Below are 24,970 nucleotides of genomic sequence, written 5' to 3' on the forward strand. Positions count from 1 at the left end.
TGGGTCCGACTCCGTGTTGTCTTTTCCCCGGGTGGCGGCTGCAGTCATCCCAGGTTATCCAACTTCAGGAAACACACTCCGGCTTCAGTCTGTCTAGACTTTGGACTACATGGTAAACCAAATAATAAGAGCGAGGAGACCGTTTATCCTATGAGCACCAGCAGGAAATTACTTTGACTCGGGGGAAAAAAATACACTTTTCCAACGCAAAAAAAGTGGCGAATTCCAGACGAAAATGTGAATAAAACGACTTGCATCACCTAAAATCGTGTCCAGAGTGGTTGTTTTGACTGTAGCGAGAGCCCCAGCGTACGGAAAGTCCTCAAAACTAGTTTAGTATCCATTGAAAAGTCCTCTTCCCGTGGTCCTGCTCCCAGACCTCCGCCATCAAGGTTCTGCGAGTTCACAACAAGAACCACTTCCGCTTTTCAGAGTAATATCACGGGCATGACAAATTCACAGCAACCATTTCCGTTTTTCAGACTAAAAGTATATAGTCGTGATCTTAAGTTTCGAACGCCCCATTTTCGTTAATGGATTCACATAGACAAAACCTTCGAATTTACTCTGTAAAGTGTTTCTTTGTTGTGGCGGAGGGATAAATTATAAAATGTGAAACTGTGTAAATAATCCGATGTTTTCTTGGCTATTTTTACAGTTTGCATGGTGGTTATGTTTGACACCCCTGCACTATGGAAGCTAACTTAAATGGTGGAAAGAAAGGTGCACACGACATAAAGAAATACTACACCTCTTTATTATTTAGATGCCTCTTCACAAGAAACAAGTCTACATTGTATTCTGATATATATAAAAATCAAGGGAAGGGTGACATTGTAAAGTAAATTAAATAATGACACATTAATCCATTTGAAGGGGCATTTTCTCATTCTATGTCTCGGCTGCAACCTGAAGGTGCTCCAGAGAATTGATGAGGTCAAAGGTCATGCTCAGAGGCCCACAATGGGATTCAAACCCGGGAATTTCCCATTCCATGTCCACTTCTCTTGCCTCTGGGCCACCACTGCTAACACAGAGCCAAACATAAATCCACCAAAATGCCAAACAGTAATTAAAAAAATGGCTCCAAATGCACTGTGATTATTTTAAATTTTAGTAGCCAAATGTTATGCTCAATTTTTTTTGTCATTTTCTACAATTATTGTTATCATTTGATTCCGTTTAATTTTTATTTCAACAAGTGCTTTACACAAAACTATCACCATAGTTGTTGTTATCATCATTATTCTACATTTGATTGCAGTTTTGTATTTCAGTGCTACTACTTTTACACAAATTAAACATGTTCCTATCACAATGGCATGGCATTTCTTTTATTGTTGGTGCTGCAACAAGTTGGGTCTAGTTTGCAGCACACATTAAAGCCATGAAAGATGAAGTCACATGGAGAGGGGAAAACCCCCTTGAATCCTGCACTTCTGAGAGGATGATGAGTTGGAGCTTTGGATGATAAGGATTTGTTTGCCTTTTGGCACACAATCCATTTTCTTTGTTATGATGGGGTCGAGTGAGTCACTTCATCCCAGAGAAACTTGATTAGTGGATAGCGTTGAAGTGAGAACAGGCCAGCGAACATTTGCCTTGAGGCTATTCTTTCTTCTCTAACTCCAGTGATATATTTTCCTAAAGCTTGATGTTCATTCAAGGGCAGGGTCACGAGGCTTTGGTAATACAATTAAGTGTATTTCTTTTTAAGTTGCTGTTTGAAACATTGGCAATGCAAATTGTTGTCTTTTGTATTAAGTCTTCATTTTTCAGTGAAGTCTACATGATTTATAACTTAAAAAAAACTGTGTACTTTGTCACATTTTTATTTTACGTTTGGATATTTTTCCTGTTATTTATTATTTATTTAAACGGTAAAAGAAATCACAAACTCTCACGACAGTGACGTCATCACGCAGGGACGAACCTCGTATGATGCATTCAGGTACACTCTGAAAAATTAGATTGCATGTAACGTACCCGCAATTTTCATCAGAAAGTAATACATTACAACAATATAGCTGATGTATATTATGGTTTTAGTATGATCCACTTAATCAGTGAGGCCAACATAAAAGGGAAAAACATATTTGGTATAGTGTTTTGAGTTTCTCCTGAAAGTTTATCTGCCCCTGGAATCTCTCATTTTGAAGTTCTTCCTAACCACATGATCATTATGGCTTCTCGGTTGTTGTAGACGTAGCAGTCACAAACATTACGAAATACCCTCTCCGCAGTGCTATATCAAGACCGCATTAGTTCAGTCCCGAATGTTGGAGATCATGTTCCCTCGGGACTTTGCATGGGGAGCGGGGACTGCCGCGTATCAAATAGAAGGTTAGTAAACACAACCACGCTGCAGGAGGGAAAGATCCTTACAGGAGTGTCACATGGCAGTATTTCCTGCAGGGTCTTTTTGCAACATTAAACCTGACAACATATCAGATCATAGCATGGTTGAAGTCGATTATAACTCTTAAACTCAGCAACGCATTGCTGTGGCACGAATGCGTGTCTATTAAAAAGTAATGGAGATAATCAAACCTTTACATGAGGAGGTTGGTGGAGTTTTTTTGTGCAATGGGATATTGGAGACAGTACAGGATCCCTTACAGGCGACAGTGAAACCTTCAATCTCACTGTATCCTTGAGTTTCTCCCATTTGTGCAAAATGCAGGAAGGAGATGGGTTCTTATTGCATCTGGAGCTGCACTTCTATATTTCAGTTTGCGTAAAGGCCACAGAAGAAATCGATGCAATGTTTAAGAAAAATGTTAAAACAAACACGAGATTGATTCTCTTCTCTTGTCAGATGAGGGGCTCTTTTACAAATACCCAGCATAAACTTTCTCTTCAACCTATAAGATGTGTTCTTTTCCATGGGGCTAATTATAGGCCATGTGTATTGGGGGCATTTTAAATGGAGCGTTTAAATTGAAGACTTCAAGGAAATTAGAAGTTGTTTGTTAACTCATGGGTACCATTCCTAAAGCACCTCGCAAATGAGACAGCGGACCTGGCAAGCAAAGGCTGCTTAGATATAAAGCGTTAGGATTTGCTCCCATGTTTGTTTTGTTTACTTGGCTGTTTTTTTTAAATAATAAAATATTGTTGGAAAAACAACAACAGACATTTACTTAAACAATCAGTGCTGTTCTCTGGGATGGATTTATATTACATTTTGTGACGAAGCTCCATACTTTCAATGTGGAAAACACACTATAAAATTATTATATTCATATTTAAAGACAAATTAGAGAAAATGGAAAACAATGCATCCATGTGCATGTAAGCAAAAGAGAGTCACAATAAAGCCGCTGAAAATCCACAGAAACTTCCATGTCATCCCAACTGTGATGAAATGCAACAACCTTTATGTGCTTGTTCAGGTGGCTGGCAGGCAGACGGTAAGGGACCGAGTATCTGGGACACATTTTGTCACGAGAAAGGCAGAGTGTTTGGGGAACAGAATGGAGATGTGGCCTGTAACAGCTATGAGCTGTGGGAGAAAGACTTGGAGTGTATCCAGCAGCTTGGACTGACGCACTACCGCCTGTCTTTCTCCTGGGCCCGTCTTCTGCCTCACGGGACAGCGCGGCACGTCAATCAAAAAGGTATTCTCACACCAAGCAGGACATCTAAACCCAAGCATATATGGCTGCTTTAAATATGCACTGACCTGTTATTTATCGCCAGCTCTGTCTGTTCAACAGGTGTGCAGTACTACAACAAAGTGATTGATGATTTGCTGGCTTGCAATGTGTCGCCGATGGTAACTCTGTACCACTTTGACCTGCCTCAAGCCCTCCAGGACCAGGGGGGCTGGAAGTCAGCAGCGACTGCAGGCTCGTTTGACAGTTATGCCAAGTTTTGTTTTGAAACATTTGGGGACCGTGTCAAACTTTGGATCACTATCAATGAGCCGTACGTGTGCGCCAAGCTGGGCAACGAAGACGGCATCCATGCCCCGGGGTTACAAGAAAAAGGTACCGCAGCCTACCTGGTTGGGCACAACATGCTGCGTGGCCACGCCATGGCCTGGCACAGCTATGACTCTCTTTACAGGCCGCGGCAGAAGGGTGCAGTGTCTCTGGCCATCAACAGTGACTGGATTGAGCCGTTACACCCAGGCTGTGAGGAGGACATCGCTGCGTGTGAACGTGCCCTTGCATTTACACTGGGATGGTTCGCCTGGCCCGTGTTTGTAACGGGAGACTATCCAGAAACAATGAGATCTGCTATAGACGCTCAGAGTGAAAAGCTGAAATATGGTGGTGAGTCGAGGCTGCCCTGTTTCTCCAAGGATGAACCTGCCATCTTGGGAACAGCCGACTTCTTTGCGTTGAACTACTACACGTCCCGCAAAGTGACAGTAGGAGGAGACGGTGACGAGATGCCGTGTATGAAAAGTGACCGACATGTTAAAGAAGTTATGGAGTCGTCCTGGCCCATCTGTGGTGTGTCATGGCTGGCTGTTGTGCCCTATGGCCTGAGAAAACTTCTCAAGTATATCAAGGTAAAACTATAAGAACATTTTAATAATTAGGGGGTTTGATTATTCGCCGAATAGTTCTTTAATCGATTACACATGGCTAAAATGACATGACCCAAAGATCAGTCATAACTGCTATTTGCAGATTTTATTTTCCTTCTCCCTACGAATCAAACTAAATTGACCAACAAGACAGATTGCCTTCAACCAAACAAGGAGAATACTCTGACATTTGTTTAGTGTCTTCCTATTGATTTTGTATGCGGTAATCTCCCTTCAACACCTCCAGAAAAACACTGATGCTTCATTAGTGCTGTCACATTGAATGAAACAGTTACTTTGCTGAAAAGTGTTTGCAAACGAGCAATTTCCTGCTGTTGCGACTTGTCACACACCATTAGTTTGAGCCTGGCACCGTTGAAATGCAGCTAAACGGCACACTGTAGACCAATCTGTCTCTCCTCGGAATGCCTGACAGCTGCGATGCCTTGTTTGACAATATTTGCCCTATGACTTTCCAGGACACTTTCAACAACCCAGCGGTCTACATCACAGAGAATGGATTCTCTCAGGTGGGGCCACTGCAAATTGAGGATGACCGTCGCTGTCAATTTTACAAGGACACTGTATTGGAAGTGGCTAAAGGTAATTGCTCTTCGAACAATATTGGAAGCTGTAGTTTTTGTCAGCAGTAACGTAATATTATTATTGTAGGGCAAATTGTAGGTAATAAGTTCATCCTGAATTGTTCAAAATGAGCAAATTGAACTTTTTAAGTCTGTCCAACATAAAAATAGAACTTGACAAATGATTGCAAAGCCAGTTTTGCACTGTAGGTAAATTCTTTGAAACATTGAGAAAGCATTATTGTTGTTTTTTACATATTTTTTACACTTTTTGGAAATCCATACATACCACATGATGGCTTGATATCAAAAATGGTAAAAACAGCCAAACTATTTGATTGAAACAAAAATTCTACTATATTCACCAAAACATAATAGCTAAAAAAAAAACCATTTGTTTTTTGACTGTGCGGTCATGTAGTAGTTTGTGATTTCACCTCACAGCATTTGTTGTGCAGTTTTTCTCTGTGACATGTGGCCAGGCGTTATATTTTTTACATTTTCAGGTATACAAAATACTACAATCAATGCAGCTACTGGAAATCAATCCAATATCTCTGAATTCCCCTCTGTTCATGTGACATGAGAAAATGTTTGCAGAGAGGAAGCTTTAAGCATATGGTAGATAGATAACACCATCCTTTAAAGAGATAAACAATATAGAATGTGAAACATTTAATCATAAAAACTATTTTGTACTGAAGTAAAAATTATTGGTTGGTACACATTTCAATCAGAATAAATGCATTTAAAGCATAATATATTTTAGTACTTGCAGTTGATGAAAGTGCCACTAACTTTAACTTACAACCGATAAATCATACAATAATTGTTTTTTCAACAATACATTATGATCTTCAGTTGCACAGACTTTCAATTACTTGGCTATGTTTTGATTTTGTTTCCAGCTATAAAAGAAGATGGGGTCGATGTCTGTGGGTACTTTGCGTGGTCACTGATGGACAACTTTGAATGGGCTGATGGATTCAGTGTCCGTTTTGGATTATTTCGCGTGGACTTCTCAGATGCCGAGCTGAGTCGGACAATGTACCGTTCTGGGAGAGAATATGCCAAGATCATTGCAAAATATACATCAGGTCAATCAAATTAAAAGTAATTCTTCCATTGACTTGATTTTTGTGTGCGTGTGTGCATGCGATCTTTAAATAGACACATTGGATCAACCCAATAAATATCACTTACTTCCACACAGTGTAGATGAAGTATTCAAGTTTTTCTTTTCAAGTCCAACAAGCAGCTGGGGATGTGAAGACGCAGGCATACAGGGTTGTGTTGATTTAGTTGAACTCCAATTAGTATTCTGTCCTCCGCAATTCCCAGTCAGTCTGCACAAGTTGGTTTATGGAGGGCCAAAGCAGCTGTGAGTGTACAGGGCCAAGCTACTGCAGCTGCTTCACAGGGCTGCACAAGAACTTGCATGAATAACAGTACTCTGCATTAATATTACCAGTGTTATTATGCTCATTTATGCATTATGTGAGAGCTCAATTGTTGTAGTTCCCATTCACATCAGTATGATCTCATGTAGCTCTTATAATACCCAATGAGAGTCACATGAGTTCAGCTATGAGATACAGCTGTACTGCTTTCTCTGAAAATAGAATTTGTCTTCTTTGGATGTTTTTAGTGAGTAAAAGTTATTATGCTGGCCTTGATACAGTATTGGATTGGATGCCAGTATTAACATATAGATACAGTTATTTCCATATAATGAAATTAAACAAATGATGCATTCCCACTCAATACAAGGTGTTAACTCGTCTGCCGGATAAACTGAACTTTGAAAAAGTGAAACATCTGTGTTCATTGGAGAGATTTACATCGCATTAACTTTGAATAAATGTTTAGTTAAAATTTAATAATGTAAACAACATGGAAAATAGGTTACATATTATGCAGCACTGTAGGCTTTCAGTTTACAGTCTCCTCACCTATCAAAGCTAAAGCTACCAACATGAGATAAAACACAATCGCCAACCAAGTTATGATGATGCTATCAAACTGTGTAGGGAACACTTCAGCAGACCTGAACTGATGCCAACTGATAGCAACAGATGTCCTGCCACAGGAAGAGAGCATAATGCCATTTGTGTTCCCTGGACAGCTGTGCAAACTCTTTACCATGAGAAAAAAAAACAGGAAGAACAAGGCAAAAAAAAGAAAGCCTCCCAGGGCTCCTCTGTTGATTCTGTGTGCATACTGTGGTTAAGGTTAGGGATTATTTCGATTGAGTGCTGAACAATGCACCGTGGAGCCGAGGAGCTTAAGAGAGATCTATTGAATATTAGGCTTTGGTGTTACTGTGTACAGGTGTGTCTGATTCAAGGAAAGATATTGTAGACGTATTTCTTGGAGGGCTGGAGCTCAATGAAATGACACGTGTGCATCAGTAAACAGGAGGAGAATAGGAGATAATAAAAAAAAGCATTTAAATGGTATCTGTTTGTGAGCTTAAAGTGCCACCTTGTGGTACGGGGGAGAAGTGCGACTTTCAGCTCAACGTGCAATGCAATCTGCAGCTTGTTAGTGTAAAGATAAAATAAAACTGCTTTTTCTTTTTTTCCTATCCACAGTAGGTCATATATTTAACACAATTAATATTTGTGCACCGATGTGAAGGAGAAATGGAATTTATATTCTGTGTTGGGAGACTTTGTTTGCATTAATAAGCATGGTGTATCGTGCCATCCAGTTGGCTGTGCTTACTGTTTCAGCAGATGTGAATAATACCCTTGTGGCCCTCCTCCATCTATGTCAAGCTGAGTGAGAATCTCCTTTGTCTTATGATGAACAACAAGCTATTGTAGAAACATGAATGATGCTGCTGCTGCTCACATTAGAACTTTGGTGCGGGCTGATTTGAAGGCGAACTTCAGCCACATCTCTTTCTATTTTAGCACTTATTGAAGTTCATGTGATATCTGTGACTCTGTCCGAGAGATGTTGCCCAAAACACTGAACATTTGTAGAACAGATGCAACATGAAACCTTTCAGGTCCAAATCACACTGATAGGCAAATTTGAATCACCATTTAGCCTGATTTATTTATTAAATTTTTTTTTTCAGGTTTAGGACTGTGGAAGCCCTTACAGACACAGGGACAACATGCAGGCTTCACACAGAAAGCTCCCAAAGCCAAACCTGGAATCAAACCGAGATTTGCTATGTGGCAATAACTGAATTCAAACGTGCTGTTAAAAAAAAGAAGAAGACAAAAAGAAAAGTGAAGGAATAGCAACAACTGGAGTGTCTCCTACCTGAATTACAATCACATCAGAGGCATTTTTGAAACATGTTTCCCATGATTCACCACTGCAGCCTATGGGCAAGTGAATTCCCAGCTAAGACTTGATTAGTAATCCCAGCAACTGTCTGCCAGTATTGATGGATTCCATCTTCCTCTATCGCTGAGTCGAGGTAGCTGCATGGGTGAGAGCACCTCCACTGCTGCTGAATTGATTGAATGAAATATGAGCAGGAGGTTACTCTGCACTTAGTGAATGTTGAAATTAGCCATTTGTGGGAAACTGAGGAATAATATGTGCCTATTGCTTCTTGGAAAGCTTAAAACATTAATTAGCATTTAAATAATTCACACTTCCAGTCTTTTTAATAGCCCAACTACGAATATTCAACTTCTTTCATTACAGCGAGCAGAATTTATTCTGATTAGGGCCATGATGTAGAAAGTCACCGAATAAACCATTTCTAAATGTGCCTTCCAATTAGGCGCCAAATATATCATGTGTATAGATAAGTTGCTTTTGACAATGAATTAGCACGTTTAATTGTAACGTTCAATCACATTCGCTGGCGGAGATTTACCCCGAGGAACATTCTGGCAAATTACCCAGAGAGGCCAATTTGTATTTGACCAAACTTAACTCATTACATTTTGACAGACAACATGAAATATTCAATAACTAGGAAATTCATTTACTTATTATAAATTAAGTAAATAATTTAGCTGCTCATAAACTACCTTCATACCGAATTATAGGAAAACTGCAATCTTGTATATCAATGCGGTGCTTACAGGTGCAAAGGGTAGGACTTGTGGCAAATAATTACCTTTTTCTATTTACTGATTACCCTCATATGCATATTCCCTGGAGAAATAGTATAATTAGATTGTTGCGTCAATATCAAGATGAAGAGACGTGAGCCACTCCCTTTCTCCTGAGCACAGATATAAATCTCCTCGCTCTCTTCTTTGTCTGGGCCTCTCAGTCAGCTGGTGAGGGACTCGTGAGAGCTCCCAAACCACCACTCAGCCTGCCGTCTTTCTTTTCTCCCCTTCCTTTTCTTTTTCTTGCTCTTTTTCACTCTCTCTAGCTCATCATCTTCTCCTCTCCTAATCGCATTGCTCATTTTCCATTGACAAGTGAGTATGAGAAGAAGAGGGAGGAAAAAAGGAAAAAAAAAAAACAGCACAACTTTCTAAATCCCATTGACCTACTTCGCTAGACATTTCACTGGGAATTCATATTAGTGCAAAAGAGTTGGAAGAAGAAATGTTTTCTCATTTTTCCTTCTCTCCATCTTCCTCGCAAGCCCCCCCCCCATTCTCCTTCAGCTGGAAGCCATTTTCCTCGCATCCCTATTTGATCCTGCGTGAGCACTAACAGTACATTATACAAGTGGATAACTGCCTTACTTTGGCAGAACCAGCGGTTTGGAGCTCTGTCACCATTTTTGACAGTGGTGTAAGAAGCGTGACATCGAAGTTATAAAAAGCACCATGGAAGGCCTAGGCTGATTGACGAATTCGGCAGCGGAGGCTAGATTGAGGGGGGATGAGTATTTCGTGGCCCGGAAGACAGGAAGTGGAATTATGACAGACCCATACAGAGAACTGAGGCAAAGGCGACGTAGAGGGAATAAAAAGACAGAAAGGCAATTCTAAATCTTTTCTTTTCTTCCCCTCCCTGAGGGACTCCAGATGACCCTGCTAACGACTGTCAAAATTCTAACTCCCTTGAGTGTGATGGCGCTGCGTGACAGGAGGGGGTTCGCAGACCTGCCTGAAAAATTGAAAGCTTCTAGAATATTCAGCTAACCCCGTACGCTCAGCTGGGGGTGCAGATGGGGAGTTACAGAAGGGGGCACATGCAGAGATTGGTATTCTGGTTTTCAGTGTGTGTGTATGTGCGTGCGTGTGTGTGTGCGCGGTGGGTAAGCCCAGCGGTGGTGGCAGGAGAGAACCCCCCTTGGTGTGTGTGTGTGTGTGTGTGTGTGTGTGTGTGTGTGTGTGTGTGTGTGTGTGTGTGTGTGTGTGTGTGTGTGTGTGTGTTGGCCAATGAGCCGAGTGTTGTTTCTCATAAGAACAATGGTGGGAGTGTGAGTCAAAGCAAGTGAGGATAAAGAGGGGGAAAACGGAGACAATTCCAAGAAATCCTTAAAACAGCGGTGAAGAAAGCAGTGATGCAGGTGTAGTTATCAGACCCACATGTGAACAGAGAGATTGATGACATGGATGCGACCTCATGCTCCTGATATGCAAACACGTTGCTATCAACCAGGAAAGAGAGAAAAAAAGTCAAGGGACAGACAATAGATATCTCTTGGTCTCATCTTTTGGAAACTAAATATTAAAGCGTCCGATTCTTCGGTGGAGTTCACATGTTCACCTCTTGTTGCTCTCAGGTGTGTGTGTGTGTGTGTGTGTGTGTGTTGGCAGCCTGTCCAGGATGTACCCAGCCTTTCGAAACAAACTTAGCTAAAGTAAAGATGGATTGAGAAATGCTGCCCCTCCATCTAAATAAAAAGGCAAGGATTGTTAGTAAAACATGTCTCGCCCAACATCCAAACAAACTCTGGAGTGATTCCACTGAAGTTTGAAAGCAGCAGGGACCAAACACATCTCCAGTGGACCAAACGGGATGTGACAGGAATCAGAACTGTTCGTCTACTTGAAGATCATCTCTGTTTGTGTTGATGTGTTTAACAGATAAAAGTCTGCCATTGTTCTCATTTATCGTATGGTTGTGAGTGACTAAGTCGGTAAGAACAGCTCAACATATTTTTAAAGGAAGCCCAAGCAAAGCACAACACTGTTATGACAACCAATGTAACGGTGTGCATCTTGTTTATCTTTTCTTCTTTTGTCTTGAGCCATGAGTACAGTGGAAACTGGATTTAAATTCAATTAAATGTGTTTTTCTATGAACCAAGTGAGCTCATCACCAGTTTGTTTCCTGCATGTGTTCTAAAATTGTTCTTATGCTAAAATTTGGAGATTTGGAAAAAAAAAAATCCCTCATGGAGTGTAGAAGATTGGTAGCCCTCTCCAGAATTATTTTTACACGCACCTCTGTCTTCATTGGGAAGTTACACAAACTGTCAGTACTGAGCCCCGTTTTAATCTGATAGTTGTTAGGGAATTTCCCCCTGTGATAAGTAGATTATTCCTATTCTATTCATTCACAGCAACACTGGAAAGCATATTGGATGTGATATACTTTTACAGTTGGGGTTTTTCACTACTTGATGACTTGCCAACGTTCTCTCATTTTGATTTTTCCAGTGGCTCGAAAAACACCAAATAACCACACCCCTGTTTGTAACTGGGCTCTGAGGCTTTTCTGTGTGGAACTTTCATGTTGTCCCGGTGCACGTGTTGGTTTTATCCTGGGACACTCGTTTTTTTTTTTGAAAGTCCTAATACATGGATTTGAGGTGAATTGGTTGCTTTAAAAAATACTGTAGATGCAAATCTGAGTGTAACTCTGTGTGTTTGGCCTCTGCTGAACTGGCAACTTGACGGGACTTGGAGACAGACGGCATCAGCTCTTGCCCTCCCGATCCTAAATTGGACGGACATATATAAATAAATAAATACTTTAACTTTATCTCGGTTCAACTCACTTGATTCGTAGAAAAATTTACCCATTCCTATTTTTTTTCCCAAAACAAGGGATTTCCTCAGAAAACACCACGTCTCATCCTCGATTAACTGCAGACTCCGTAAGCGCACGCCGCTTCAAAAGGATGAGGAGAGAGCAGACGCACGGGGTGCAGAGCAACAGTGTGCGTGGACTAATTAACTCTAAGTGTTGTACGACATGCTCCCTTCTCACCCGTGTTGTCACTCAGGGTTTGAGTGGCACTAATGAGAGAATTATCTAGCCTCGGACCCTGGTAATGCATTCAAATGAACACCAGCTGACCTGACCTATGCGATGGCTTTTTAATCTCACCACTTAATACCAATCAGACCTGCTTTCTCATGTGCCCACACTGGGAGGGCCCTCTGCTCCAAACGCCGCCATCCATTTTTTCCCCCCCACTGTTGATCTAAGGGAGAGCGTTAATTGTCTTGGATGACTCGAGGGCTTCTGTTGATATTATGCAGAGGACCTCAGGTGTGCAGGGTAAAACAGGTGGATAGGGCTTCTGAAGTATTTGTCGGGCATCAAAATGAAAGTTCGAGTGCATGCTTGTGAGTGTGGTTGTAAGCCCCTTATCGTGAGAAGCCAGTTGAGGATTAAGAAGGTTAATAAGGTCATGAGTTTGCAACAAAAGTGTGTGACATACAATAGAGCTTTGGCATTGTTGGATTAACCACATTCACCATCCATTGATGCCCAAACCTGTGACTCAATTGTTGTGCTCACTGTGTTTCCACATGCAGTACACATATTCTGCAGGGGGCTGGCTGGGGGAATTTAATTATTACCTGCTGGTATTACCAATTTAAACATTTATACTTGAGCAAATAAGCCTGTGTCTCTAATTGGATCAAGGTATTTTAAGTTTGTGGCGTAGCAAGCTTAACAGAGATGTTGTATTTCCACTAGAAACACAACGCTGAACTTGTGGGCAACATGAGCAATAAGCTCTTTCAAGTGTTTGGGCTCGAGCTGTTTTTTGGGGGGGGGTTTTTTGCCAAGCGCTCCAGGTAACAAATAGCAGATCAGCCCCAGTTCAAGGCTGCTTGCAAAATGGGCGTTGAGTTTCGCTGCCTTTTGGGGAGACTTTTATTGTTATAAATCTTGTGGCGTGCCTGGAACGTGTATGTTTGAGTGACTCTGTTTGTGTGGGGCAGGGAGTGGAGCATCAGTCAGGGAACAACATCTGCTTTCAAAGGCGAATGCACCCTCCTGGTCTGCACTCATCCCACTCCCAAAGCTCGCAAAAGTGTGTTCAGACAAGGAGGGGTAAGATATTGATGAGGCTAAAATCCAAAGTCTGTCCACTGCCCCCAAGTCATTATAATCTATATTTTTTATACTGTTCACAAGCAGTCAGGATTTGCTTCAATGAGGTGCAATTAAAAGGGATTTAATGGGATTTGCTTATTGCTGACTCAAGAAGGCATTTGTGATACCTTTGGTAGCTATTTTACTCTTTATATTTCTAGTCTTGTCTGGGGAATAAGTCCTTTAGACATGACAGAAGTGGTGTCATGTTGAAATTGCTGTGAAGACCACATTAAACACACATTATCATTAGGCTTTTCTCCAGGATGTATATGAAGGCATCCAGTCATTTCAACCAGTTGGGATTAGTGCGAATTTAAAATTTAACCTCACTGCTCGTTTGATACTGCATGAGTATCAGGAGATTGCACGTGAAAAGTACTTTTTTTGGGGTACTAGGCATTTCTGTTGAATGTTGTATTCCAACTTTACATCACCGATTTATCATCTAATTGTGCAGCAGATAATGAAGATTTTAAGGTCTTGTACTGATGTGTGGCTTTTGTCTCTCTATCTCATCCCAAAGGCCCATTGTCATGCGGCCGCTTAGGTAACAGGCCTGGTCGTCACTCATCTGCCTGACGGCCACCGCTATCTGCCCTGACGGTGACTGATGACGGGTGGGTGTGGGTGTGGGTGTGTGTTTGTGGATGTGTTAGGACTAGACTGTGTGTTTCACCAGAGGGGGCCTGCAGCAAGCAGGCAGAGGCATGTGAGAATAGATACCACCTCTGACTGAGGGCTTGGTTGGGAGCCACATTCACTGATCGGGCCTGAGTAACACTTGAGCTACTGGGCGCAGTGAGGGTAGCCGCGTTGATGAGATGCATCAGTTGTAATATGGAGAGCAAAATACTGTGAAGAAAGTTATATTTGGGAGGTTGTTGTAGTGGCAGGTATGTAGCATTGAGGTTGCCAAACTACTGAGTAAAAGCTGTTGCATTGTCATCAAATCTCAGCTCACAAAATGAAACTTTAAGAAGAACAAAGAGTGCCAGAGAAAACATTCAAGCTTTTCATCTGGAAGAAAGGAGAAAAAAAACTGTCTATTTTGCTCTGGAATCCACTGCCACATAATTGAATCCTTCACTCTTTTGTGCCCAAAAAACCATGGATGAAGTTGAACTTGATTGACTTGTTGAATTCACTTTTTTAGTTGCTTTAATTGCAAATGTCCAAAAGCAGTTTGGAGTGACCAATTGCTGCACCAACTAAGGCCCTGTTGACATGACCTTTCAAGCGAATGTATCGTTTTTGCATTTTCATTTCACAAAAGTTTCATGTTTACATGGCAACAGTCTGAAAATGAAGTCTGTTCACATGGCACCGGCAGAAACACTGAAAATGATGTAGTTTTCATGTTGGGCCATGACACATGCACAAAGAACAATATGCTATAAAGATTAACAAAGGTGAGTACATGAACCTTCATATGGACGACAGACAATGGCGTTGGATTGCTATTATAGGTGACCCATCTATTAAACTATAAAGTTCCAGGAGAATATGGACTTAGAGTCATGGCACTTTTGAAGTCTCCTTCGTTGTTACCATCCATCTACCATGCTAATAACCCCCCCCCCCCCCCATTGTCTGATGTAACAGATATATTGAGCTATATCTGTTACATCAGACCACTTCTGTCTCCATGTGTATCACTGAGCCTCGACTGCTCCTGACCCTGTTGCTGCTCCTCTCCTGAACCACCACTGCAGAGCTGCAATTTTGACGATGTTCTCATAAAATACTGTAACTATCACAATTTAGCCCTTGTCAAACTCACTCAGACCATGCCAATATCCTATAAACTTTCAAGACAAATTGCTCACTCACTGCCATGTGCCACACTGTAGAGATAAGTGTTATACTGGTCAGTAATGCGATGTTATGGCTGAGTGGTGTTTAGCTCTAATTTGTAAGAAAAATCCAACATCATATAAAAGTTTTTATTAATATATAGAAGAATTCTCACCTCCTGAGTGTCAAAAGTCTGCTCCAATTCTCTGCATTTATGTTATGTGTCTACTGTATATGCACATCTATGCACAGGTGGAATATAAATGTGTCGATGTATGTGTGAGTATTTTTATGCGTCTGGCGTCCTGGAAGATCAATGCGTCCCCATCGATGTTGTCTTGCCCTCCACACGTGAAGTGAATGGAGGGGGAGGAGGAGAAGTGTGGAAGGGGAGTGGGACGACTGGCGTGCGCTAAATGGATGCGATGCAAATGGCACCAGAGGACATAGGAATCAATTTAGCTTATTGAAACAAATGAGAGGAGTTCAGCCTTGCCATAGCGTGCGTTTCCCCCTTTCTTTTTTTATTTTGGCCGCCCCCATTGTTATTGTAATTAACCCGCCCAACCCAAATCCCTGACCCTCCATTTTGCAAACACAGCCAACCCCCTTGACAACCCTGTCTGTGCCTGCATGGGTTCCCTTTTACCCTAATGAAAAAGCTTTAGAGGTGCCCAGGTAAAAATGTAGGTGCTGTAATGGTGATTCATGGCCCTGGGTGACATGCTAAAAGGCATCAGAGATCTGCCTGGGAAAGCATTTAGAAAGGGTATTCCATGTATGAGCGCCAACACTCCTACACACACACACACACACACACACACACACACACACACACACACACACACACACACACACACACACACACACACACACACACACACACACACACACACACACACACACACACACACACACACACACACACACACACACACACACACACACACACACACACACACAAAAGGGCTGGTAATGACTTACGGTCATTTCCTCCCGGCGTGCTCTCACATTTATAAACTCGCCTCTCCCCTCATTCACGGAATCCCAATAACCAAAATGGACTTAGCATATCGTTGGAATGACCTCCGAGGTAAGTGGCCAAGGCGATGCCTATTTCATATAGTGATGTGTGACGTCCTATTGAAGATTTGCCATTCTTTCGTTTAAGGGTTGGCCACATTGACACCTGGTCTCCAAGTCCCCGGTGTGGCATGGGCATTGTGTACGGGTCTTGGGGGATGGATCAATAGTTAGAGAGAGCGATGGGGTTGCGGTGGAATCAATGCGCTGGACAAACGACCTCCAGCTGCCGGCTGCACCTTCCAAGCCGTTTTGACACCTGAGGCGATCTTTACTGAAATGTCCTCTGCTGAAATGCCACAGGGCCACGGGCTGCTGAGCAGTCACTCATGCAGCGCTCCCGCATCAAGTGGTGTATGCAAACTGGGTGTGCTTGTCATCCACGGCGAAAGGCCTTGGCTCAGCGTTACTACATAAACAAAACTCATGCACCTGAGAATGTCAATTACTTGCCGCCTGCCCCTCTGGACGGCCCCGTGCTTGATGGCCAAATTGGGATTAATTTAGGGAGGATGGAGGCCAATGTAGAGGTGACACTGTGTCATTACACCTGAAAGGGAGAGAGAGAGGCTTCTGTGGCGTGGAGAACAAGAGCAGTGGGCCAGCTTGATTGTTCCCCCACTGCCCCGCGCGGCATTTTGCATAAGCGGCAAAAGGCGCTGATGAAAACAAGTGGCGGTTTCAGGTCGAAAGCAGACACCCAGAAAATGAGCTTTTTTTCCCCCCCCTTTCTCTTCTTACCCTTCCGCTGGGCCGCATAATTCAGAAGAGCCATCTTGTGGAAATGTCATCGTGTGGTGGCGATGGAGCAAGCAGTGTGACAGAATGCTGTAGCGCCTCCCGGGCCGGGGCCCTCGCCATGCCTGCCACGCTCGAGTCGGTCTGACCTTGCAGGTGCTGATATATGCAGCCACATTGGCGTCAACAAATGGACAACGGGTGCCTCGTCTTTCCGGAAGGTTTTAGCCGCCACCAGCACAACTTTTTCTTCTGTTTTTGGGTTCATGGAGAGGTGGTGCATATTTCAAAGAGCGTCTGTATATATTTATTTGCTTGAGGATATAGATTTTTTTTTCTCCCCCCACCCCTACTTTTCTTTTTTGAGTAGAGGTCAATTCCCCACTGTGCATTCTCTTTTATGCACCCACCTCCCATTCTTCATTCATCTTACCTGCTGACACATCTGACAACACGCTGCTGTATTATCATCTCCCAACCCCCAGCTCTATACCTTCCACAACAACACAGGGCCGGCTGGACTCCTCCACCCCTTCTCTTTCTCCTTTAGAAAACTGATTATAAATGGTCAATTTGAAAATAGACTGGAAAGTCCCCAAGGCTGCTTGCCTTGTCAAATTGAAAAGGGACAAGGACAAGTCAGTCGACTTTCTCCCTGTCCGCTGTCCGGATATTTCCGAGGCAGGTGTACGAGAGGGAACATAACAAATTCCCCCCATGTGGCAAGCAAGGCGATGGCGAAGGATGACGAGAGAGGGTGGGGCGGCAGCGAGCTGAGGATCTTTAACATCTAGCCCTCAGCATTTATATCACAAGTCTCCACAAAGAGTCTATGGATCACTCCAGTGGGCTGGTGTTGGCAGTATCAGGAAAAGCCATAGGCTGTCAGGGAGTATGTGCTTTTCATATTTCACTGCAGACAGCCTTCCCTTCTCCCGGCCTCACTCACAGCAGCCTTTGAGGATAATATCTTCAAATCTCTCCTTGCCATGCTGAGAGGCTATTTTTAAATAGATATTTATTTCATTCGCTCAATTTTTCTTCTTTCTGCCTCCCTCCCTCCCCTCTATCCTACAGGTAAAGCTGTACCACTTGCAACCAGTGGAGAAATTGACACAAATCGGAGAAATGCTTGTGGCGTGGAAGGTGTTTTTGTCAAGGCCTATAAGTTTGTCTTTCTCCATTTTCTTTCTTTTTTTCATTATTTTAAAGAAGAGAGTCACTCTGGTTTTTAATTCATTTCTTCATTATTATGAAACACACTCACTCCACCACCTTCAATTTATCAAATTGTGATAAACAAGGCTTTTGAAAAAAGAAAACTGAACAGAATTTGGTTAAAAAATAAATAAATAAATAAAAAATTGCTCAACGTCTCTCCTCATTGTTTTGAGGTCACATCTCATCAACAGAGTGAATAAATACTTTGTTTTAATGAGTCTTCTAGTGATCTGCGGTGACTTTTTTATGTTAACAATAAAGTCGTTTTCTGATTAATCACACCGCCGAAATGGAAAGCACCCTTTGATACAGCAGAGATGTCCACTGTGGCGTGATTCATCAGAGGAGACCTTGCAATCAGATGGGACGCGTGCCTTTTCTCCCTCCCCACACGTATCTCTTCCCTCCTCAGAATACATTAGAGGAATGTGAGCGACGGAATCATCAGATACCGAGAGGTGAATTGAAGTGGTCATGAACCTAGTGTCAAACTCAAATGGCTGAATGGCAATAGATAAAACAAACAAGGAACGTGAACTGTTTGCAGAGGGATTCAGGAAGCCGGGTGTCACGCTGTTGAGAACTTTTACAGATAAGGCCCATTGGCCCTGCATGGCAATTGGGCTATTATCGAACGTGACCTCCGCTTAAATTATAACATATGACCCGAAATTTATGTATTGCGTGAACTTTTCTGGCACGCGGCATGACATGAGTTATGTTTCACGTTGAATCGGGAGCTGCTCTGCTTTCTCCCGGGGCGGGCGGTCTTTCTCACCATACACTGCAAGGGAATACACAATACAGCTTGTTCAGTCAAAAGCCTTTTCGCTTGCTTCCTTTCACATCTTTCAAAGTGAACTTCAACAAATTGGCAGCTTTGCTGTCTGTGGCAACATCACTTTCATGCACCCAAAAGATTTGATGAAAACACAAAACTATGACTGAGTGCTTACCCTCTCCCCGAATTCCCAGATGATTGTCTCTTGTGCAGTAAGCACATTTGAGGATGTTGTCTATTATTTTGAATATTATTTATCTTATTTTGGCCTTCTAACCATGGCTAATAGCAGTTTGTCCTATCTTTCTCTATTTCTGGGCTTAGCCGGGTTTTAGAGCTGGCCCTCCGTTTTACAGAGAGGCAAAAAATGCTTGGGTAAGCAGCAGAAGGATTCCTCGGTTGCTACTTCAGGTAGTCCCCCCCCACCCCCCCACCCCCTTTAGCTGAGATATCTATCCCAGGCCCTTATTATCACCAAACAAGCACTTTTTGATGATGATAAGTAATAGCCACATCCCTATGTGTAGGACTCACGTCTCTAGGGAGTGAGGGGAGCCTGCTGGTCATTTTTCTTGCCTGTTTGGCGTCCAGCAATCGTGGGGAAAATAGAAGCTGCACAGAGAGCGTGGTGTTTCTGTGTTTGTGCAGCAGTATTCGCAAATGAAGGAATGAGAAGAAGATTGTGCAAGAGAAATGCCTTTTATAGTTTCTTTTTATTTCAGTCTTCAGGAAAAAAAACAAAAAACCAAAACCAAATACCTGACTTACTATAATCCTGATTACTGAAGACGTCATATCTACTTGAATGATATTACACGAGACATTAATATGTCGGAAATGGTCACAGCTCCTCATTGAATATTATCCACCTTTACAATGCGGCTGTCAAACAGTATGGCTAATCCCAGTGATAAATCCCCAACTTGATTGTTTGCTCTGAGCAACAATGATGCGGAAGGAACACATCAAAAGAGGGGGTGACTTGAGGGTCAGTGTCTCCTGACATAAGTTCTGGAGCCGGCTAATAGCGTAGCTGGGTGACAGCGCTGGTTGAGAAAGGCGATGATAAGCTACGGACAAAACGTGAAGATATCCTGCAACCGAGTGGGCACAAATAAACAGCATCTTGAGGCCCTCTAATCTCACAGATGGGCTCGACAGTGGCCTGTCAGAATGTGCCGACCAATTTGAATGCACAGCAGGGGAACTACCCTCTTTTCAATTTGGTGGGTATCTTGTTTATTTCATGCTATAGCTGGATGTCACTGCCAACCAAAGAGTTTGATATTATAGTCTGTGCAAGGAGAAAATATCAGGAAGGATGACATCGTGTGTGTGAGAGAGAGGGGGGGGGGGGGGGGGGGGACTAGTGGATGAAAGTGAATGTTATGAAAGAAAACCACCATTTAAGAGCACTGAAATATAGAGCAATGTACTTCAAATGAAAGATTCTGGCTATTTGTGCCCTATGCAGTTGTTTTTTGTGTTTGCAGCTCAATGTTTCGGTCACTTTGTCCATTTGCCCGCTATGACCACTGTAGCCTTGGGTGTGATCTGCCAACTATATCACTCAACAATTGTATTGCTCGAAAAAAAAGGCCAGGCTGCACTAAAACAAATAAGTGGATTTGACGTAACACACTGGTGTAGAGTTTGGCACTCTCACATCATAACTGGGTCTCCGGTTTGAATTCAGGCTGGGTTTCCGGACTTATTTATTTGGAGTTTGAGTGATTCTTCTCTGTATGTGTATTTCTGGGTTTCGTTTTCTCTCAAGGTTCAAAAACATGTACAGTATGCAAGGTTAATCAGTCACCCCCAAGAGACTGGCCATCCAGGGTGCACCTTGCCTTCACCCAGAGACAAGTGGGATCAGCTCTAGCACACTGTGACCCTAAGAACCTGGTTTGTATCGCTCAGGCATCTGATGCCAATGTTTTATGCTTCGTTTCAATTCATAGTTAGTGCTATGTTTGTTGGAAACATGCAGGAAATTACAGGTAAATCTGTATGAAGCTTATTTCAATGTATAGAGAACTCTTTAACCTTTGATAAATTTGTCACAATCATAATTAATACACTCATTTAATTTACTACTTGATTTGTTCAACTTACTGTTACATTTGAACTCAGTCCACATCTTGGTTTTCAAGGTCTGCATTTGTGTTTTGTTATATGATAATTACTTTTCAGATTGAAAATTGAGATACATTGTTTATATCTTTTAAACTAATTAAGGGCAATATGTTCGCGTTGCAATATGTATGTCAATCATCAGGAAAGAGAGACAAGAGAAAATAACAATTACCAGGAGTTGAAGAACTGGTGTTTCAGATAATTGCTTGAACAAATGAAAAGAATAACAGCTGCAACTTTTAGTCATTTCTTTCTTTTATTTTGTGGTTTTCAAATGTATTTTAGATTTAAAATTTTGCTCAAGGGCTGCACAGTGGTGTTGTCTTTAAAAGTCCTGCCTCAGGACCCCGTGTTCAACTCCGGGCAAGGGGTGTGATATCTTTTGTGAGAGAGATTATCCGTCTTTCTGTGTTTTGCCCTTCAACAGACTGGTCCAGGGTTGATCTTGCATCCATCTGTGGTCATCAATAAGTTAGATAAGGTAGATGAATGTTGATTAAAATGAGTGTAATTTAATGAATTACTATATTTGAACAAAAACTTTGGTTCATGTAGAAACATGAATATTACCTCTTTGATTGCACTTTTAAAAGTCCATGTTTTATTCTTTTGTTTTGTTTTTTGTAAATAGAGAAAAATGTGTCGGGTATGACTCCCGTGTTGTAAATAAATAGTCAGTTGTGTGTGTGGTCAAACGAAAGCGGTGGGTCTCCCTCATCCTGGTGGCTGTCACTGTGAATCCCCGAGCTACCACTGAGCAGCGTAACCTTTTGGCTCTGCCTTTTAGTGCATTGATCCACCGGTCACTTTAAACCAAGATGGGTTCCCTTGTCTTGCTCGCTCCCGCCCAGTTCACCTGGGTTGACTTGGTGACTGCTGCAGCCCCGACATCGTGGCCTCTGACATGTAGCTGGACTCCAATCCACTGTTGAGTGCACGACCCTGTCAAATCCATTTTTTTGGAACCACATAAATAGAACTGTATACAGAATACAGCACAGAGGCTTTTCTTTCACATCACATGCACAGGGTCATGCGTTCTAATTTTAGACAGTGTTAATTGAGGGGCTCTCAAGTGTCCTCACTGCCACCTTTGACAAAAGCACCATTCATCGGCAGGGCAGCCAGGCAGACTGGCTCCATGCCCACTTTGCCAGTTGTTGCTGACAGCTCCTTGGCAGCGCCAGGCTGGCACTGGCTGAAGATCCTGCTAAAGCTTCTCAATACCCATAGCTCACAATGCTTTTCCTATATGCACAATTTCAGAACGTCCTCATCTGGATTTATAATTAACGTCATATTGCGTTATGTCGGAGTTCAGAGGGAAGCTGCATTTATGATTTAAGATGCTATAATTTCTAGATATGATCAAGTCGCAGCATCTGGAAGACAAAAATGGAACGCATCTTCTGCAGTCCATAAAGCAGGTCGCTGTCTTGATCTAAGTGAGAGCATTTTGTCACTTTAAAGCCCGGGAGTTCACCTCCGAGTCGGGCCTCGTAAACATGCTCCCTGCAAAGGCAATAGTGGCGCGGCACGTGCAGCACAGAGCAATTCAGCATTCTAACGCCCTGTCACCGGGCTCACATTTCAACCATTCTTTATTCTCTGCCACACTTCCAGCAGGGTGTAAATTGTGCGGGGCTGTAATTAATCCATGTCAGGTCAGAGAAAAAGAAGAAGAAGGAGTAGACCTCGAAGAGGGAGAGACGAAGGGAAACGAGCTGAAGCATGAGGTGCCTTTGATGATAGCAACCCTCACCCCATCCCATTCCACTCCACACAGACGCCTTTGCGATATTGTTTTGCATTCATGAAGGAAATCTAGGACCCCCAAGGAGCTGGGGCCCTCCTACAGTACTTTCATGTTTCTAAAGCCCGCTAAAGCTCTATTTGTCCCATTGTACTCCTTCTCCAATATAGGACAGAGGCAGCTTTCGAGTGTGGGTGGAACATAATATATATATATCTTCAAAAGACAATTCATGCTGGGCTCATATAGTATGTGACCACAGTATAACCCCAATTTCGACGTGTACCATCAAATCAGCAGTGTAGAAATAACTGAAATTAAAATGTGTGATCCACATAAAATATATAAAGCGATTTAAAATGCTGCCCGCCGCTACAAAAAAAAGTTCCAGCCAAGTGATGTTTGGAGAATAAAAGGCTCTGCAACCAATTTTCAGGTTTAATGGAGGTGAAAAGGTTCATTACCCTCCCACCTTTGGTGATATAATGATAGTGTGCCTAATTCACTAGAGAGCTTTTTGAATTAGCCTGATCAAAAGTGCCATTGTCAATCATGTTGACAAACACTTGCATTTGAAGAGGGGAGAACACTAATGGTGAATGGGAGTGGTAGCATTTGCTGACATGACTGACATTTATAAGTTGGATGCCCTAGTCTTAATTTTAGTGTGTGGAAGAGACTATAATTAAATTGCCACACAAATCCAGACGATAAATTCAGTACTAAATATGCGCAGTGGTGAAAGTAATTTGCCACATCCGAAGCATACATACATGCTGAGCATTTGTTCGGGATGACAGCATTTATGTCTTGGTCCTCCACTTTGTTCAGGCTGAAATGCAGTGTTTATAGTTCCTAGTTACTTCTTTATTAATTTCTGAGAGATTGACTCTTTGCTACATTTAATTTTCATATTAGTGTGCACATATCTGTGTTATTGTAGTGTTGCTATGACACGTTTCGCGGAGCTGTCCCCAACAGTCAGTCTCATCACTGCTTCAAGTGCAACTGAAGTTCAATCAGTTCGTTGTAAGAAAATGGTCTATAATCTATAATCCCTTCTCATTCTTTTGCATTTCCTGTCTATCCCTTTTTCTTTCTTTTTTCACATTTATGTCATCTGAGAAAATCGAATAAACAAGTAACCAGGGATTACTAATGATAGTCACAGTAAGAACCATACATTTCAAGAGTTATGATCCCGACAGAATTTTGGTGCCAGGTGAAACTAGTGGCTGGAAAATAAAAGCATGGAGCCAATGGCTAACAATAGTTGAATACTCTCAATGCATCCAGCTATTTTTCTAACTTTACCTCACTTACAGTTCAATATATTTCATGTTGTTGACATGACTGATAACTTTACAAAACAGACATTTAGGTACTGTTTACACAACAACATTTTCAAATGAATATGGAAATCTTTCGGAGCATTTACTGTGTCCTTTTACATGAAAAATGTGCCTATGTAAAGCATAAATATGTCTTAAGCTGCTTTCACTATGCCATGTAAACACAGCATTCGCTCTAAAACTGCTCTTCAAGCCCGTATTGGTATGACAGTCTGGTGCAGTGTGAGAGTTTTTTTGAAAGCAGAAAACTGCCCTGCATACTCACAAGTTTGAGTAAAAAATGTTACTAGAGGCAGGGAAACATGATAAACTGCCAAACTGAGATTCAATGCCTTATTGATATTTTGTCCAGTAAAGTAATAAACATGCAACTAATAGCAAATCACAGATACAGTGACAAATATACTGTGTTTACTAAATGCCTCTCTTACTTTAATGGCCCTGTGCAACAGCATAAAAAACACCATGCAGACTATATCAAAGAGTGGACGAGAGCTCCTAAAGTAGTTGTAAGCCACACAAAACCAACTACAATGTAAACATTCGCTGTTTCTTTTTCTTCTCTTTTCTTTGTTAAAAGCACAAAGAAATGACTGTGTTGTATTTGGTGCTATATAAATAAAGTTGAATTGAATTAAATATTGACATGTGAGCCATGCTAACAAGTGTGAGCAAGCACACTTAGTTAAAGATACTTATTATGTCAGTTTAACTGTAAAAAAAGAAGAGAAACTACATGCATGATAAGCTACATTGCTTGTG

The 24,970-nt window shown here is 42.0% G+C and overlaps 1 protein-coding gene across 1 annotated transcript; it reads left to right on the forward strand.

The window, feature by feature from the left end:
* Positions 1–2,231: 2,231 nt before the first annotated feature.
* On the forward strand, positions 2,232–6,235 carry gba3 (glucosidase, beta, acid 3; the record flags this gene model as incomplete). Its single annotated transcript, XM_080519396.1, has 5 exons — positions 2,232–2,343; positions 3,396–3,620; positions 3,720–4,522; positions 5,020–5,143; positions 6,033–6,235. The coding sequence occupies exons 1-5, from the start codon at positions 2,277–2,279 to the stop codon at positions 6,233–6,235; spliced, it is 1,422 nt and encodes a 473-aa protein (XP_080375522.1). The 5' UTR covers positions 2,232–2,276.
* Positions 6,236–24,970: the final 18,735 nt, after the last annotated feature.

Source organism: Blennius ocellaris, assembly GCF_963422515.1.
Source record: "Blennius ocellaris genome assembly, chromosome: 23".
NCBI lineage: Eukaryota > Metazoa > Chordata > Actinopteri > Blenniiformes > Blenniidae > Blennius > Blennius ocellaris.